The 20,687-nt window shown below is 38.4% G+C and overlaps 1 protein-coding gene across 18 annotated transcripts in view; it reads left to right on the forward strand.

Annotated features, from left to right (window-relative positions):
- Positions 1-20,687, forward strand: part of nrxn2a (neurexin 2a) — a 468,354-nt gene that overhangs the window by 409,085 nt on the left and 38,582 nt on the right. For all 18 annotated transcript variants that reach the window (XM_073871201.1, XM_073871202.1, XM_073871200.1 and 15 more), the window contains one exon: positions 1,275-1,456. In XM_073871201.1, the coding sequence (XP_073727302.1) occupies positions 1,275-1,456 (182 nt within the window). The remainder of the gene's footprint in view (positions 1-1,274; positions 1,457-20,687) is intronic.

Below are 20,687 nucleotides of genomic sequence, written 5' to 3' on the forward strand. Positions count from 1 at the left end.
CATTTGTTTTTTGAAACTGCAAAACAGCATCAGAGATTGTTTGCAACGTAACATGCCTCCTTTTTTGCTCTTAACCACCCAGTAAGCGCAAGTTCATTACCTAGTTTGCCAACGTGCGTCTGTGGAGGGAAAAACCCGCTGTGTGCCGGTGCAAAATACGAATGATACATGCGTCACTGACAAAGTCAATTGCGCTGGGTGCAAGATAGGGGCCATAATGTGTTAAATAGGATAACACAAAACAGTGCGTTTTACTTAACACATACTTTTTTAGTGTGTGGATAATTTTGACCCATAAAATGTTTTGTTGGCTATTGCTACACATATACCTGTGCTACTTATGACTGGTTTTGTGGTCCAGGGTCACATAAATCTCTGCGACAGAGACTGACTTTTTGAGCACAAAAGGTATTACAATATATGAAGACACGCTTGACGCTCTTTCATCCATTATCTGAAGAAACCCTGAATCGCCATATATCATAATGGTCTGCCAGCCAGCACCAAACCAGCACTAGAAATTGTGTTCTGAACAAAAACCTTCTAGACCTTGGAGCTAATGTAGATTGGATTGATGGTTGTGCATTTCTCATGCATTGTTCATTAAATATATTTGGACTTTATTCACCCAGCCCATTTCTACCCTGGCAAAGCGGTCAGCACAGTTGCCCAGGTTAAATCCCTATGGTTGTATCAGTGCCGTTAGCCTGGCAGTTCAAAATATGCCGGGCATCGTTCCCGTCCTGCGGTGGTTTCTTACCATGCTGACGCAGCAGAGCCCTGGATCCATTTCAGATCACGATAGCTATACAGCTGCTGTGAGTCCATGCCACATTTAATCGAGATGAAATATTAGTGTCCAAGTTTGCAGCGCGGGTAACAAGAGGCTGAGATGTTCATGAAAGTTTGCAGGGCCAGTGGCGTCCATTTTACCTTGAAACCAGTGCGGCGTGCTCCTTTCTGAAATTACAGTCTTGGAGATGATTGGCTTGTCACTGAGGAAACATGTTGCAAATGAGCATTCAAGGCACATCTGAACAGATGGCAACTTAAAGATAGAGGCACTTTTATCTCACATGAGGCCAAATGTGCAATACGAGAGTGTTCTTTAGCATCCATCTTTCCACACATGTACTTGCTGTTCCACCCCACCTGCTGTTCTGTTACTTTCTCTTCTCACTTTTCATTATTGCTTTTCTTCATCTCTAGTAACTTCTTAGATCTTATTAGACCGTCCTTCATGTCTTGATCTTGCTTTTTTCTCAATTTGGCAGCTGGAACCACATATATTTTTGGTAGAGGCGGAGCACTCATCACGTACACCTGGGCCCCCAATGATAGGCCAAGCACAAGGGCAGACCGCTTGGCGGTGGGCTTCAGCACCCAGCAGAGTGATGCCATCCTGGTGCAGGTGGAGAGCAGCCAGGGTCTCGGAGATTACCTGCAATTGCACATTGTGAGTATTACAGTTTGGATATATAATAAGGTTGTATTTGGTAACATTATAAGTGCATTCATTAACATGATCTGACAATGAACAGTATAGTTTTTCAGAATTTTTTAAAATGTTGGTTAATGTTAGTTAATGCCAGTACAATTGTTCATGTTAGTTCAGTGTGCATTAATTAAAGTTATACCACGGGCCTGTTGAATGCTCTGTTCTGATTGGCTGAGAAATGTTCCATGGGTGTTGATTATTTTTCTGTAAACCCCACACCTAACCTTTTAAATGAGCAATGTTTGTGGTAACCGTGGTATAAGCAGAATAGTTGACTCTGGTCCTTTGAATAATTTGAAAATAATGCACACCCGCGGTGTAACAGCATTTTAACACCTAAGGTGTGCATTATTTTCTTATAATTCAATGGCCCGTCGTCAATTATTCTTTACTTGACAGTTATAACTTTTGATTTTAAAAATATAAGTGTTGAAACTAAAATGAACTTAGAAGTATTGTTGACAGTAAGTTAATGTTAGCTAATGCATTAATTGGTGTTAACAAATACTACCCTATTGTAATGTTTTACCTAATCATCAAATTAATTGCTGATAATCTCATACAAATATCAATTTATGCTGAAGAAACAAATATAGTTTAAACATGTCACACTTATTAAACAAAAATGGCAAAAAGTTAGTAAATGTATTGTTTTTATATATTTACATAATTGAACATTGTTTGTCTGTCTAAAATTGTTTAGTTTACTATTTTATTTAAATTTTTTGCAGTTTAATTTTATACTATTTTTATACTATTATTACACTATTTTTGAAGCTGCCTGTGAATTTTTTTTGTGATTTGTTGTTTACATAAAATCATACTACATAATGTTAAGAGGATTCTGTGAAAATATAACCTTGATATCTTTAATATTGACTGAGTAAGGTCATACAAAAGATTGAAATCAATGTGAAATCCAACTTTGATGCTCTTAATCTCATAGTTACATTAAGAGACTTTAACCTGGATTTCGCAGACAGGGTCACATATATTTTAAACTATCAACTATCATTCAACCAGAAAGAAATGGCTTAAGGGAGCGAGAGGTCCCTTACAGAGCTAATAAGATTACACTTAAACTGCTGTTAAGATGCACTTTGGGTAATCAGATAAAAATAGTCAGTAAAGAAAAACAGGTGTAAACAAAATCCAAAATGTGAATGCATCACTAAAATCACATACTGTACAGAAAAAACACATGTGACCAGGTGAAAACTGGGGTCTGACATCCTAGAGTTTTGAATAACACCTGTGACTAGGGATGCATAACGATAAATATACCGCAAAATAAAAGTTTTTGTTTACATCATATATGTGTGTGAATTGTGAATAATAATTACGTATATATAAATATGCACACATGCATGTATAATTTAAGAAAGATTATACACTCACCTAAATAATTATTAGGAACACCTGTTCAATTTCTCATTAATGCAATGATGTATTAGTGTGGGGGATGTTTTCTTGGCACACTTAAGGCCCCTTAGTGCCAATTGTGCATCGTTTAAATGCCACGGCCTACCTGAGCATTGTTACTGACCATGTCCATCCCTTTATGACCACCATGTACCCATACTCTGATGACTACTTCCAGCAGAATAATGCACCATGTCACAAAGCTTGAATCATTTCAAATTGGTTTCTTGAACATTATAATGAGTTCACTGTACTAAAATGGCCCCCACAGTCACCAGATCTCAACCCAATAGAGCATCTTTGGGATGTGGTGGAACGGGAGCTTCGTGCCCTGGATGTGCATCCCACAAATCTTCATCAACTGCAAGATGCTATCCTATCAATATGGGCCAACATTTCTAAAGAATGCTTTCAGCACCTTGTTGAATCAATGCCACGTAGAATTAAGGCAGTTCTGAAGGCGAAAGGGGGTCAAACACAGTATTAGTATGGTGTTCCTAATAATCCTTTAGGTGAGTGTATATTTATATATTAAGTATTTATATATAATATAAATTATACATAAATATACACATTTATATACACACGTAAACATTTCTTAAATTTATACATGCATGTGTATGTATTTTTATATACATAATTATTATCCACAATTCCCTACCTGTGACATTCTGTTGTGATAAAACTGCTGTATGTATTTTATCTCTGGGCTTGCACAGATGTAGTCTTGCAGTATTGTAAGATCTTCTGACAGGGACACTGATGCAACTTTGGATAAAAATCTTAAATTGAATAATTTCACAGTCCCCACACAAACAAGGCTATATTTATACCATAATATACCATGATATATTCATATCAAACCATTAAAATAAGCTACGCCACTTGTTCCTGATAAGATCCAAAAACACCCCTCCTATAACTCCCAACCACAGGAAGATGAAAAAATATATATAAATATACTTTTAATAGACAGACTCATTAATTACTGTACAGGTTATGAAGAAAACATATTAATTTAGCTTATTAAAACAACATAGTGCTGAAATAGTATGACGGTAGATCTAGCTTGTAAATGCCTCATTGACCTCTTGGCTTATTACTTGCAATTATATTTCAGGGGAGTAAAAAAAGCTGCATTTTAATAAGGTTCCTATGAATGAATAATTAATTCAGCGTGAACTGTCGACTTTCACACTGTGAGCCTCTATGGCAGCACAGCCCTTAACAGTCTAAGAGCAGCTGCTCTGCTAGACACAGACTGGGGTTTGTTTTCATAGAGTTCTTCCTCTCCATGCAAGCACACAAGACTCCCATTCTGTGGATTAAAGGACGGATCTGTGTGGGAAAACTTGATTGCTCAAAGCTTGCTCTTTCATAGCCTCCGAGACTTAATGGAGCTCTCGGTTATGTTTTATTTATGTAGTGACTTTTTCTCAGATCTTTTCTCCTTAGCTCCTGCTCTTAATGTGCTGCATGAATCCATGAGTACAGAGCTGTGAAGATAATGCGCAAAGCACTGATCATTTGGTCTTGATGAGAATAGGCCTAGAAGATTGAGGGGTGGGATTACTGGGGTCACATGAGACTTAAAGGAACAGTATGAGAAGAAATTTAATATCAATTAATTATAAAATGGCCCTGATATGTCACTAGACATTAAGAAATCATTTTTATTTTAAATACTTATTTCACTGACAACAGTGGTCCAGCCAGGATATTGTCATTTAAAAAGTGGAGTTGCAGCCCTCAACTGATGTTTATGTTGTCATGTTGTGTATTGGCCACCAGTTGTGTGATTGCAGTACCAGTTTTAACCACAAGTTTTGTGATTGCAGTACCAGTTTTGGCCACAATCCTACATACTGTTCCTTTAAACTACCAAACACATACCCAATCAGCAGTAAGGGGCGTGTCTACTAATCGACATCATTGCCTGGGTTGCTTATGTTTGAGGCGAGTCTATCAAATTCTATTGGGGTAGGGGCATGTTTGTTTACTGTACTTTCCGAACTATAAGCTGCAACGGAGTATAAGCCGCATCATTCAAAAATACGTCATTAAGACGAAATAACATATACAAGTCACAGTAGACTATACGTCGCATTTATTTAGAAAATTATTTCACAAAATCCAACTCGAAGTACAGACATTTAATCTGGAAAGGCAAGTTATTCAACTAAACAATAACAGACAGAACAGCAGGCTGAATAGATGTCTGTATGTTAAAGTAATATTATCAGTTATTTAAACGATAAACCATAACATAGAACTTACCTGGAAGGTTGAATAGGCTAAATTAATTATTGAATTGGCATTCTCGTCATTCCACATCACTGAATCCATTGAATTACATAAATACAGAAGCACCATATGGTGGACTCTCGCGGCTGTAGACGGTAATGTTGTATCTTGCTTCATAAATGTCAAAATTCATTCACACTGACTTACAAGGCGCACCAGACTATAAGACGCAGCACCAGCCAAGTTATGAAAAAACTGCGGTTTATAGACCGAAAAATAATGTAGGTAATTTAAAATGTCAACATTGGCTTTCAGAGATCATGCACCCCGCCTTTAAAGGTGTAATGTGGGTTTAAGCGACATCTAGTGGTGAAATTACCAATTGCAACCAACCTCAATTTCGTAACGCAATAAGAAGCTACAGTAGCTGCCACAGGACAAACATGTCATTTTCTAAGACAGCGTAGGGATGAAATGCGCTCTGTTGAACAGTTTGTCCGTTTAGGGCTACTGTAGAAACATGGCGGTGACTTCCATATAAAAAATGTTTCTTTCAAAGGTAATAAAAACCATACAGTTCATTATGTAAGGTCTTTATACACCACTGATAATATAGTTATGTATATTATATTACATTTCTGTCAAGAGATCCTTCTAAAAAGTCCCACATTGCACCTTTAAGTAAAATTTAAACTTACTATACTCCAGGTACTATTACACTTAAGATATTAAGGAAATCTGATGGTCTTTTTCTGGCGACTCTACATTGTGTTGGTAACTATAAAGAAAAATCCTTACCCATACCGTCACTCTCGATTACAATGCCGCTTTATTTGACTTGGATCATAAATAAAATTTGGTAGTATATAAAAACAAGTGTGTAAACTTTATGGTAGACATAAACGGCGAGTTATGAAGGGGAGGCGTGGCGAATGGCATTTGAGGTTTCACGCTGCTCTCGGCTTACGCCTGGAACTTCGTCCTTCGTGTAGCAGGATTTACTCGAGCTTGTAAATTACAACCAAGGACAGATAATCCAATTGGTTGTGAGCATGACAGATGTAAAGAATGACTGACTACAGTGGGCGTAGCAGAACCCAACAGCCCTTATGCGGCTGACTTCAGGGTTTTCCCTTATTTTCCTCTCCTACAACTCTTCCCACTATCCCAATCTCGCTCGCTGATGATGCTGGAGCATCTTTTATTCGCCCACGGAGGCTGAGGCTTGATGATAGTCGAGCAGAAACAGTCATGGCTGATGAATGAGACAGAAGTAGAGGTTGTTACTGCTTGTAATGAATAGCAGACTCATTTTGAATTCCGGATGGGTGCGTATCGATCCGAAACGAGGTTCTTGGCCTCCCTCTGTCTTGCTGGCATTGTGCATTTAGGGTGCCCTATTGCTCACCTGCCCACATGTCAGGGGTATAGAGTGATGGATTAATAGCGCTTTATGGTCTTGCGGGCCATGTTAACCAAGCAGCCGGGACGCTTAGAGAGGGAAGATTGAAACAGCGTAGCTTCACTCGAGACTGTGACCCCGCTGGTCGTGACATCGGCACAGTGAGTTGTGTGAACTCGTGACCCTCATGCCATCTGGCAGCTGGCCCAGACATCAAAAAGTGAATCCGGCAGGATGCCGGATTCATCGGTGGCCATTTGTTACCCTGCTTACCGATGTGTTTCTGTTTGTTTACATTACAGTGAGATTCTGGCTTTGTGTCTGTCTGTGTTTTGCATCAGATCATCACTATACAGTTAGAGTGAATGAAGCTAAATAAGTATTTACAATTTTCTATGAGAGCTGAGAGACAGCGAGCATAGGTGACACAAGAAAATACTTGTGCAATAAGATGTGCAAATTGGCAGGTGTCAGTCAGTTGCGGTGAAGGCATTAACCATAATCGTTTCAAAATGTGCAGATACTGTTACTGGTGGATTCAACGCTTAAACAAGACAGGCATTTTATCAGGACATAAGATTAGATTGGCATTATTCTGAGCTTGTGAATGATCTTTCTGAAAATGTAAGCTGGTGCGCCTCCCACTATAATTAGCTGCTCCCACAATGTGTTGGACTAATAGGCAGATTAAATTGCCCTTCGTCAATCACAGCCCACTGTAAAGCCCCTTTATTAATAAACTTTAGAAAGCTCCCCGTGGCAGAGGGCATGTCTGTTGAAGGAAACCTGAAGTAGTGCACAAAAGAACGGTTAAACTATGTTATTAGAACATTCACATGAAGACATTGTGCTGGAAGATAGACGAAGGCGAACTTTGTTTTCATTGCTGGAGGGAAATTGAATTATTCATTTCATTTGAATTTTATCTTACCAGCCTCCACATACAATTAAAAATAGAAGTGTTTTATTCAATAACGAAAAACATTGTCTTTTTAGAAATCATTTTAGTTCCTTTGTAGTGCACCAACTGGGCTTGATGTGCCCAGGTGATGCCTACTGTACAGTTACAACCTCTGACATTGAGTTACTGTCAATCTGGGATACGGGCACCCCAAGGGGTGATTAAAACAAGAGGTACTTTGGGTTTTGCTTTTGTTACAGAAATTACGTCTTAAAAATAAAAACAGGGTTGTAAACGATTAAAATAATTAACACCAGTTAATCTTGTGGGGTTTTTGTAATTAACACTTTCATTCCCATCTGACGTCTTAGACGGAGATGTAATCAGAAATGCTAAATTAGAAATACCAACACATATAAAAGAAAATAGCAGATGAGATCGCTTTAATATCTCAATTACTCTCTTAGGTTTAAAGAAGAGCACATTTTTTTGATATTTCTCTTGAGAAAAGACCAAGAAGGGATCTCAACAATGTAACAAACTGAGCTCAGATTTGCCCAGTCATGAAACGTTAATATTTTTAAAGATTTCAAGATTAACTCATACATTTCTCATCAAACTAATCCAAATTTAGATTATTATAATATGAATTAATTTTACAGCTCCATACTTTTAATGTATTTTAATAATTGAAAAGCTCAGATGCAAAACCCTCTAAGTGCATCTAACATGTTTTTTTTGTAAATTAATGGATTTTCTTGTAAATCTTTATGGATTCTGCCAACAAACCGGTATTTCTGAATGACCTGAAGCAGGGATTAAGCAGATTTGAGGTGAAAGTATTTGATGAAAGTATAATATGTGCCGAGACCATTTGGTTTAAACCATCTCAATTGTCTTGTGTGTTTCTATACATTATTTCAGGAGAAACATACATGATGAACAACTGAGAGAACGTGTGATCAATACAGTTTACCTCCTAATGTACACCTCAACATTAAAATACACATTCAATTAATTACAATGTTGTTACAATGCTAAAAACAAAGTTTTGACTGCTGAGTTAGCGATAAATGTTAACTTTTAGGTTAAAGCTCTACTTTTGACGATAAAGTTACGTTTTGCAGGCCCGAACTGAACTGACTTATATATACTTACCACTTACGTCCATTTTCAATTTCCAAACAATAAAGGGTATGCATTGACGTCACTTCTCCATGTGACCACCTCGGAACTCGCACTGATGAGTGGCAAACGTTCAACAAAATGGCTGGTTTTCATAGCGTCTGCTGCGAAAATTACAGTAAAACTGACTATTATCAGCTTCAACTGAATTTAGTTAGACTTGATAGCAGAGGTGGACAATACTTAGTTACATTAGTTACATTTTCCAAGCATCTGTGCTTTATTAGGGTGTTTGTATTGGGAAAAATTTGACTTCACTACATTCTAAAGCATAGAATTATACTGTGTATTCTTTAATATTGCATAATATAATTTATTTAACACCTAATTACATTAAAATTGTGTACTTTTACTTGAGTAAAAGTATGTTAATGTACTTAAATATTAAATGTAAAAACAAAAACTTGTGTTTATGTAATGTAATAGACTAAAAATTATAATAATATGCTTTGGATTGTATGTTTTCCAAAGAAAAAGACGGATAAAATACAAATACTTGTAGAAAGTAGAAAGTAAAACCTCTGCTTGATAGTGACTCTAGCAACATATCAACCCACATGTGGTCTGTGGACATGGCATGAACGATCAATTTACTTCTCCTTTCGGTGTTTTTGTCAGTCTGTAAAACGATAGCTCTGAATTCTTGTTAATCTGTTAGTACAGTCTATCGCACAACAGCTTTTTCCCATTTAGACGCGTTTCCCCATGTTTTCGCTGACTTCACACTGTACTCTATATCTGCCGCTCTGTTTTTGCCACTCAGTGGGCGTAACCGCAGTCACTTTCGCCGAAGGTGACGTCACGTGCATACCCTCTACTGGTTGTTCTTGAAAATCTGTATCTTCGTCTCATACAGGCTTAAACATATAAGGTCTGTTGATTTAATGTGAGCTACTGATATGAGCCTCGCTGTGAAACAGCCAATCAGAGCCGAGCTCAACATTATTATTCATGACCCTTCCAAATAAGGTAATAACAGCCCATTTCAGTTTAGGGAAAAACCTAGGGTTATAAATGGACATGTAAAACTATCTCTGGTTCATTAATAAAGTCACCTTTCATTTACAGTACTGTGCAAAAGTCATAGGCCACCATGCCACTATTACATTTGTTGTTGTTTTTGCAATGTTATAGTGATCATATATAATTACTTCTCAGTTTTAGAATACAACAAAAAATACAGGAAATTTGTATGTAGTACTAAAAACTGAATAAACCTATATTAAATTAAATCCTAATTTCTTATCTTAATCAAAGGACTTCAGGACTTCAGTCTCCTGATAAAAGCTCAAAATGTGTTTAGAGAGGTCACACTAAATACTGACTGATGTCTGAAAAAGACATTTAGTTCTGAAAATGTTTTGTTTTTTAGGTTTGTGTACATATTTCCTGTATTTTCTGTTTGTATCTTAAAAAAAGAGTGAAAAATAAATATGTATGGACATTAAAACTGCGTTAAAACAACAAAGCTGGTTGTGGTGGCCTAAAACTTTTGCACAGTACTGTAAATATCAGAGACCAATTTAACATATTGTATCAATATATTATTTGGCACCATTAACTAGACAATAATTTATTACATGACACTTTAAGGTAGCTTGGAGTCCAAAACACCACAACTTCAAATGTGCAGGGATTATAGATTATCAGATCACTGGATACTACGATTGACCAAACACAATCAGTTATTTCAGATATGCATGTTATGAAAGACTATGTTGACCGAGCGCGATCTAAACATTTGAGGTGTTACCTTTCACTCAATGCCCATAAAGGTTATGACCCTGATCTGTGCCAGTCATACCATTATCAAACTAAACACACTTATATGTAAACACAACCTATATTCCTGTTTGACAGAAAGCTCATTTGTGTGCCTGTTTCATTTCATTCACAGCATTGAATGTTTTTAGTTTAAAAGTGAGTAATGTGTACCTAGGACGACAAAGGTTGGGAAACACTGCCCTGTGGTATTTTTCATGGGCCATTGTGGCTTGGCTCAGTCAGCGTGTCTCGCACCATCCATCTTGTGACTGGTCGAGGTTCACTTTGGCTATGGAGCAGATGCCAGGGGCGGTAGCAGACCTCAGGGAAATCATTCTTTTTAGTGGTGCGTATCCCCAAGACATATGTGCCGTGATTAAAAAAAAGGAGGGAAAATCTGTCAAAAGGAAGTGTCTGGCGTAATAATTAAAGGTGCAATTGTTGTGAAAAGAGTAGACACCTGACCTTATAAACAGAGGTGGATGGTGAAGACAAAAATGACTTTGCTTGGTATCAGAATAGTAGTTAATATGACTTTCGGATTCGAAAATTAGATATAGATGCCCATATATATCATATCTTACTGTATAACTGAGATACAGATCACCTTAATAGTTGCTGGTATAGGAGTATTCATAAACTTTTAACATGATGAAGAAGAGTACTTTCTAGTAAATAGTAAATGGTACCAAAATCAGTGATGTCACTATGCACCTAATTCATATTAGTTCATATTATGCTGCGTTTACACCAGCGGTGGTAGAGGCATCAAGCGCAAGTGATTTCAATGTTAAGTCAATGTGAAGATGCGTTTGATGCGCGTCTGGAGGTCTCGCGGCGTGGATGAGGCGTTTGGCGCGTCGTGGAAAACGCGATGCCGGCTCATTTGCGCGTTTAGTTCGCGCGAATGGTGCGAATTGAGCGTCTGGCGCGGTACGTGCGAATGGTGCTTTTTGTGCATTTGGCGCGAATTTGCGGCTGACGCCCGAAATTTTTTTTACCTTGGCCGATTTTCGGGACGCATTAACCAATCAGGAGCCTGCTTGCTGCTGTGGTGGCAGCCCCATCCGGAGTCACTCATTGAGCATGAAGGCTTTGAGCATGAATGTCTATGAGCAGTCACCCGGAGTTATACGACAGAAGTTCTTATTTCTATAGAGACAGGAATAAAAAGGACCTCACTTGGAAGAGTGTCAGTGAGGACATCTGGCAACCTGGTAAGTTATAAATACACATTTCACTTTTGAGTCACGTGACGTTTATTGACCTGCGCCGTTTATTTCCCCCCTATAGTAAGGTGACTAAATACAAACCGGTAACAATCAACATCAGCCATCCTGCAAACAGACAACCGCATAGCACTTGCCCCTCCCACAAGAAGCAGATTTTGCCTCTGACGCGCGTCAAATGCTTGCTTTTTCCGCGCATCTACTTCGCTCTATACGCATGAATGCATTCAAACTGTTTAAGCGGCAAACTAGGCGCGATAGACGCGATTTTGATGCCTGAAACGCGGTTGGTGTAAACGCAGCATTCGAGTTCATTAGTACCTCAAAGGTTCACATTGGTACCAAATCTGTACCAAAATTGTATATATTAGGACTTTTTTAAAGGATACTGCCCCAGTGACAGCTTGGAAACATTTTTTGACAGATTTGTCAATTTTGACCATTGCGCCACAACTGTCCAATGACATTAATAAGGAACCATAGCAAACTGTTGTCATCTCCTGGTGTGGGAATCAAGGTGTACATTTTTTTAGCTTTCACTCAAACTGCAGTAATATTAGTGACTAGAGACGGATTACCATGCAGTGTTTTTAAACAGTGCTCTCACTGGTCTGAAATGTATGGGTTACACCGAGACCACAGATCAAAGTCTGCAGGCAGCTACCCTTTTCCCTGTGATCTCAGGTGTGCTTTTATTTGCAACGCTATCAACTAGATGTTCAGTCTGGTTTTGTAGAGACCAAACAGATTTTGTGTAAATACACAATTGTCACTACCAACGTTTGAATTCAGTATGCATTTGTCCCTTCTGTAAATAATTTAATTTTGCGTATAATCCTGAACAGGATTTAGCACTCAGAAGAGGGGTGACATCAATATTTACAATAGTTGCTCAGTGTACATGGCATCTATGTGTACAGAATGGGATTAGACATTTAGAAGCCTTTTACAGTCGCTTTTATCCAAAGCGACCTAAAGCACATTTTTTATCAGCATGTGCATTCTCTGGAATCAAACCCGTGACTTCTATGATACCGTCATGCTTTAACAGTTCCAGGAGCACGAGCGACTACCATGTTGGGTGTTTGTGGCCAGTCACATTTGAGTGCTCATGTAGCTCAGTTGGTATGGGATTGTGTAAGCAGCCCAAAAATGTTGCAGGTCTGAATCCCAGGGAAGTCACTGTGGATAAAAGCATCTGCCAAATGCATAAATGTAAAACAATAATTAACTACAAGGACAGTTAGCAAACATTAGCACCACATAAATACTCCCAAGTCTATGAAGCCTGAGCAGAGGTTGTTTACGGGGTGTCTTTTTGACCTCTATATTCAATTGAGCCGGATTCTCAAAATGGAGGCTTGGATTTGATCATAATCAACCATGAAGCAGATAATAACTCTGGAAAGCCGCTCTACCATGGTGATCTTAGAGCGCTATGTCCCTTTTGTCAAGCAGTTCGGGGGAGAGCTCAGTCGCTTGTCAGTCCCAAAGATGACAATTGATTCATAAATTTGCTTTGATAAATTGTGCAACAGAGCTGCGTGCTTCTAGTGCTAAATCTACACAGACCCCATGCTGCCTTCCTGTTTATTAGCAACTTCCTGAAAGACATCATGGGCTATACATTTTACATGAGATATTTTCAGCTGCGCCGAATAAATGCGGATGCCATTGCACGAACGATGGTACGTCTCGAGTGCGGCTTCGGTTATGTGTCTCTGGGCGCTTAACCATGACACGAAAACTGAAATGAGACATGTGATTTATGAATTCGTTTTCTTTTGAAATGCTTCGTTCTACATGCCTATGGCACATTAATGTTTTCAGCCGGAATAATGAAACACATAATTTGCACACATTCAAGGAAAATATACTTTTTTTATGTTAAGTTTTGGCTGCTGTTTTTCAATATATCGCATCATGAGCTTCGTGCCATAAAAGTAGTTGTTACACACAACTGTTGTGTTTTTATTATTGAACATTGATGTTGCTCATGAGTGCCACTAGGTGTTAATAAATCAAATCTGTGAACATTTATCATAAAAATGTAACATTTTTTTATTTATCATTAACATCGTTCATTTAAAAGTTGCAATAAAATTGATTTTTTTTTATTGTGGTAGTTTTGCGCTTCATTAAATCAATCAACAATTAAATAATGTGCCCTCATTACCTTTAAAGGTGTCATATTTTGTGATTTTTTTAAAGATGTAAAATAAGTCTTTGGTGTCCCCAGAGTGCGTATGTGAAGTTTTAGCTCAAAATACCACACAGATAATTTATTACAGTATGTTAAAATTGCCACTTTTCAGGTGCGAGCAAAAATGTGCTGGTTTTGGGTATGTCTCTTTAAATGCAAATGAGCGGATGAAATGCAAACACTGATTTGTGGCTTGCTGAAATTGAAACTCAATTGTGCAGTCAATTATTTTTTCTCTTTCTCTCTGCAATAAATGGCAGTGTTGTGGTTGGATAATGCAGATTAAGGGGCAGTATTATTGTAATTAGACTTGCTAACTACATCACAAAACAGGCGAAATCTAAATAACCTAATTTTTCACATGCTTGCAGAGAATGGTTTACCAAAACAAAGTTACTTGGTTGTTCTTTTTCACGTTTTCTTGGTTGATAGAAGCACTGGGGACCCAATTATAGCACTTAAACATGGAAAAAGTCAGATTTTCATGCTATGACCCCTTTAATTCATAACACAAATTCCTTCCTTTCCTCAAAACGATCTCTCTTTACTTCCGGTGACGGGGTATGGTGGCATGGCCATGGAAAAAATTGCAGCGATTAGTAAATAACAACATGGAACAACTTCCAATGATCCAATCAATTCTCGATGGACAAATTCAAGTCCAGCCCTACCTTTTTTCACAACAAGGAAAATAAGACAGTTGGTACTTCCGTTTTATTGTGATTTAAAGCAGATATTGGTTTAGAGAGTAAGTCAAAGACTGCATGTACTTTTGCAGTACTGTTACTGTCAATAGGGGAAAGTGCAACGCTCACAGCCGCTCCAAATAAAGTCCCACCTTAAAGTAAAAAGAGCTAGCAAATTTATTTTACAATGTCAGGTTTAATATGTTTTTTGTGACCTAAGCAAGTGATTTTATTGAAGTAGATAGGACATGTTCTTGTTTTTCTGCAAAAAAGTTTTTGTCCACCATTTTTGCGATGGTACAGTAATACCAGGGCCGGCCCTTGGGGTTATGGGGCCCTAGGCGAGACCTTGAAAATGGGCCCCAATGGTATAAACAATTTCATAGCAATGCAATTTGACAAGTGAAATTAAAACAGACAAAAATGAAAATGTATATATTTAAGTGTAGAAGTTTTTATTAAGTGCAACATATTAAGCACAATGCTGTTAGTGCAAAAACTGTAGTCCAACAAAACTACAGTACTGTATGGGCTTAACTCACTAAAAATGACTAGTAACACCATAACATCTGCATAGAAATGCCCTAGAAAACACTTTTTATGGCAAGCACCACACTGCATATTTCAGTAGAGCATAAATCTAGCTAATACAAATATCATGGATATTAATACAAAATAATTACTATAGACCCCTTCAAGGTTTGTAAACATTGAATGACTATCGGGTGCGCGCGCAGCATGGGGTCAACCTGTTCATACCATCCAGGCTTTATAATTTAATCTAACAGGGCTGAAAAATGATGACTTACCTCAAATGAAGTGAGCACTACAAACACAAGCCTCTTTGATATTTGCATTGTTCCAAACTGCACGTTAATTGCTTGCAGCCGCAGATGATGTATTTTTGTTTTTGAGATTCTGCATGAATCGCTAAAACTTAACGGAAGACCTGGTGCGATTTTCACAGCCCACGAAGTAAGTAGCCATTTTTGACGATACCGAATAATACGCAACTCAATCTGCTGTAATGGCTTTTCTGACCCCGACATGCGCAGTGGGAACCGCCTGTGACGTGAACCGTGAAGGGGTCTATAGGGTGATACAGTATTCTGTATACTGTGTTTGAACCCTACTATAGTATATTTTTAGTATCTAAAAATTTTACTATACAGTTTACTGCAGTAAATAGCATAATAGTCTTTTTTAATGTGGGTTAATTTAGAAAGGATGATGGACATTTTTCTAACGTTTTAATTAGCATAGGCATTAAACAATGTAAAGCAGAAAATACCTTTACTTTGTGATTTATTCCTCTGCTTTCCTCTTTTTCTCTTTAGCTCCTAAAAGGTATCGTTTTAATGCCATAGTTTGCCAAAGCTACCACCGCAACCTCACTAAAATAAGTCTTGTCTTAATCTTTATTGAAAGATGTAGCGTTAACATTGCGTTGTTATACGATACTACATTACCCATAATCCAAAACATTTAATTTCCAAGCATGTGCAATGAGACACACCTCCGCAAGCGCCATCGTGTCATTAACATTATGCAAATTAGCCAACTCTGTTCCTATTTTGTAATGTTTTATGTCTTTACTTTTACTAAGGTTTTGTATTTATTATCATTTTACTGAAGATTTTTGTGTGGGGAATTTATCCTGTTGTTCAATCCCTCTGTTTTTTTACCTATCTACTTTGTAATCCCTATTTTAATCAATAAGGTCTTTGTGCATGCAACAACAAAAATAATTTTTTTGCATGGAGGGCCCTCGTCTTGTCGCGGGGCCCCAGGCAATCGCCTGTATTGCATGTTGAACAGGCCGGCCCTGAGTAATACAATTATTTCTCATGCTCTATAATAGTATGGAAAATATGAGAAATTTGTATGCAGTATTAAATATAGTGTCAAGCTATACCCATACACTTGAGCAAAAGGCAGCAGGTACAACAAAGCTGTTGGTGGCATTTGCACAATACTGTAGCTGCCACAATCGTTGCAAATATGTCCACCCAGCGTAGTGACTTTCCTTAAGTAGATTTTGAATAAGCTCATGTCATCTATGCAATATTTGTCAAATCTGACCTTTCATCATTGCCTTAACATACACTCCAAGTTATGCATAAGTGTGGGTTTTCATCTTGCTATGAAAATGTGTTCTCATTGTTTTTCATTCGGCAAAATGCGAGGGACGCGCCATAATAATTTTATAGCGTAGTCCTTTGAAATTGTCATGACACAACCCTGTTATTCAATCAGGATCTCCATCTAAGAGCCATCGCAAGTGCATAATTCCAAACAAATGATTCATGTGAACATCCACCTCGCTGTCTCATCGCATTTTCTGTAGAGATAGGATTGCTGGGAGTAGATGTGATTGGAGGGAACAGATATTGCTTCTCTTCAGAACGTTATAAATATAAGAACACACCCAGTCTGTGTTTTGCTTTTATTGCTTGTATCGCACAGGGTTTGTGTATGCGTCTGAGTGTCTATGGGTGGGAACGGTCGTTCTAGCTGTCACTCTCGTATTGACAGAGTGGCTTAGAGAGTTTGAAAGTCCCAGTCTCTTCTCCACAGTGTTTACTTTATATCAGACTCTCTTAACAGTAGCTATTGCACGGTGATTACTCAATCAATGTGACACAGGTGACCCTGCTATAGATGTCTCACCCCCACCCATGTATCCCACAATCCTTTGCGCTATCTCCTCCTCTACCAAACCAATCGTCTCCTTCTGCGCTTTCGAATCTGCAGTCCTTGCTCAGATTCAGCAGACTAAAATAAAGAGGATGTGCCGTGGGCCCGCAGATGATTTATTGTCGTCCGATATGCAGGGCCACTGTCAGAACCCGACCCGCCTCAGACTCTGCTCTGAATGCAAGACGGCACACCTTTGGGGAATGAGAATTTTGCCTGGGGCAGTGCTGCAGCGTTGCACCGGTGTGCTTTAAGGACGCTGAGAGCGAAAAAACACAAGGTGACTTTCCACATCCTTCCTGAGGTGAATAAGATTATCTGATGGGCTTTTTATATTTCATTTAGACTCTACGTTTGAGAATATTTAGCCATCTGTGTGATAAAAAATCCTGTTTTAGTGACTGCATATCAGCACATTATATACGGTCACTAAACACACACTATTACAATTGCTCATACATTTATATTGGAGTTGAAATGGATACACATTGAAGACCAGTCCCAAAGCCTGATTTAATGACACGAGTATCTTAGTAATTTGGAGGTGGGCTCTTTTGGACCTATGTGGACAAGTTGGCAAGCACCTAGCGATTATCCAGAACACCCTAGCAACTCTTTAGCAACCAACATGAACGCTGCATTGTAAAGCCTGATTTATACTTCTGCGTCGGACTTGAGCCGTATCCTCTACACCGTAGGCTATGCGTCAGTTTTCATTTATATTTCTGCTTCGACAAACAGGGCCTTTTTACTTGTGTAACCCACAGTAGGAGCAGCAGCTTGGTGTGTTGTTGGAGAAGCATCAGCTGTGATGATGACGACAGCTAAAAAACAACAAATTTTGTTATAGCCTCCTCGGTTTGGTCCCTCTTTATTTTTATGGCAAGCAGAAAAGCATATGAGGAAATGCATTGCAGATTTTTTTCTTGCAGACCAATCACAGCGTTTGCTTGGCTATGGCATACCTTATGCATAGGGGCTATGCCGTATCTCAAAGCAGAAGTTTAAATTGGGCTTAACTCACTAAAAATGACTAGCAACACCATAACATCTGCATAGAAATGCCCTAGAAAACACTTTTTATGGTAAGCACCACACTGCATATTTCAGTAGAGCATAAATCTAGCTAATTTTTGTGCATTTTCACCTAGAAGAGATAAACACAAAGAGTCTCCTTTTAAAAAGGTGTTAGTTGTTGGTGATAACACTAACAGTCACAGTATTTCGATGGTCCTCTTTAAGAGATATGTTTACTATATTCAGTATATTACGCTGCACCTACGTCAACAAAATCTCAAGAGTATTTATTTTAGTGCTGGGCAAAGATTAATCGCGATTAATCGCATACAAAATAAAAGTGATTTTTAGCACAATATACAAGTGTGTGTACTGTGTGTAATTATTATATTATATATATAAATACACACACATTTATGTATGCATTTATATGTGTATATATTTATTTATTTATTTATATTTTAAATATTCTATATTTATATGTTTAATATTCTATGTTGTTTATTTTAAAATATATATATATATATAAAGTATATATGTATGTAAGTGTGTTTTATAAAAATAATTACACACATAATAATTACACACAGCACACACAAACATATATTATGCGAAAATTTACTTTGCGATTAATCGCGATTAATCACGATTAATCTTTGGCCAGCACTAATTTATTTATTTACACCATTTCAACATCTGTGGCTATATTCATGGCGAGAACCGGTTAATCTCTACAATGCATAGACAAGTTAATCTAGTCTAATTCACCTATCCTGCATGTATTTGGATTGTGGGAGGAAACCTGAGTACCCAGAGTAAACCCGCACTGACATGGAGAGCATGCAAACTTCACACAGAAAGACCTTCTGACGCAGTCTGGGCTTAAACCAGCGACCGTCTTACTGTGAGGCAACAGTGCTACCCACAGAGCAACTGTGCCCCCCCACATTATTAATTGAGCATGTTAGTGGTAGGGGTTAACTGGGATTTATAGTCATGCATAGGTTGTACGCCGTACTGCTACTGTGGGTTATACATGTGGATACTGCCTACTAGCAGTCTGCATTTGTAAGTGCACGTCGACGCGGACGATGACGTAGAAGTATGAATGAAAACCAACGTGTCGAGGATACACCGTAGGACTATAATGAGCCCTTTAGGGTCAGTAGAATAAGTTAACATGTACTTGCATAATTTTTTGGGCAACCATTTTAATGATGTGTTACCAGATATTAAACAGATAACCTCTTAATACTCTAATGATAGTTAGTTGACATGTAGGTGCAAAATTCCTCATACGAATATCAAAGGAGACCACCAAAATAAAATATGCGTTTGTAGCCTCATCTCCTCCAATTTGCTAATGTTATTCACATCAGTGTGCAACGGCTGCCTTCTCAATGCAATATTAACATGTGCTGCAATTTGAATGGGCCACGGGGCTGCTTTCGCTTGCAGCATCTTGCCCGTGTGCATGCCGCAATAGAGACGTGCCTTCAGGCTAGATTAGTCACAAGTCAGTCCTTCAGCCTGTGCTCAGACTTTAATTAGACTCTCTTCTGCTACTTCTGCAACCCTACGTCCTTTTGTTTTTTATATCTTCTCCCCTGAATTTCAATAACATACCAGGGCCTCATTTGTTTCATACAAATCACACTTCTGGATGGCTCTCTCGGAAGTTTAGCTCATTTGCACAGAGACAACCTACTGTAGGCACTCCTGTCAAGCTTTACCATTCACAGAATTGTTTTCTCTTTTGCGCAACTGTTGCTTTGCCTTATTACGACAGTCGGTCGCATTAGCCGTCCATGCGCCGTGCAGTGAGATGTCTAGACGTAGTCTCATAGATTGAGGCCATTTCGTTCCTCACATTAGGAGGTCTGACTCAATTCTGCTGCGGAACCACAAGTCGTGACACGGCACACGACAAAAGCGGCCCGTGGCCACGGCGCATTTCTATTAGGAAATCTCATTAGACAGTGTCGTCGTTAAGCCCGAAAACACGAAACACAAAAAGGAACTTCCTGTTCTCCGAGCTAAATGACGGGGAGGTCAACTTTCAGTAATACAAAAAGGAATTCTATTATTGGATGGTAAAAGAGGAGCTAATAACTTGGCATTCAAGTGGGCCGCTCTGCATCAGATCTGCGTTATGCACAAAAACAGCACAGCTCATTAGCAGGAGAGCATCAGAAGAATATATTGCGGCGGCGTGATCTGTTGCCGAATGGGAAAAAATTGAACCTCACGTGGGACATGCCAAGAATAAAAATGCCCTCTCTGCTTCTCATAAAAAGCTTTTTTGTCTGCGCACAGACTTAAAAGGATGTGTTTCATTACCAGTCAGTGTGGCCAATATGAGACCCAGCCAGTCTCCAGAGCTCCATCTTAAGGAGAGATCCCTGCATCGCTCATTTTCCAGTGCTGCCATTAAAGGAT

The sequence above is a fragment of the Misgurnus anguillicaudatus genome, chromosome 9 (genome assembly GCF_027580225.2).
Source record: "Misgurnus anguillicaudatus chromosome 9, ASM2758022v2, whole genome shotgun sequence".
Classification (NCBI taxonomy): Eukaryota; Metazoa; Chordata; class Actinopteri; order Cypriniformes; family Cobitidae; genus Misgurnus; species Misgurnus anguillicaudatus.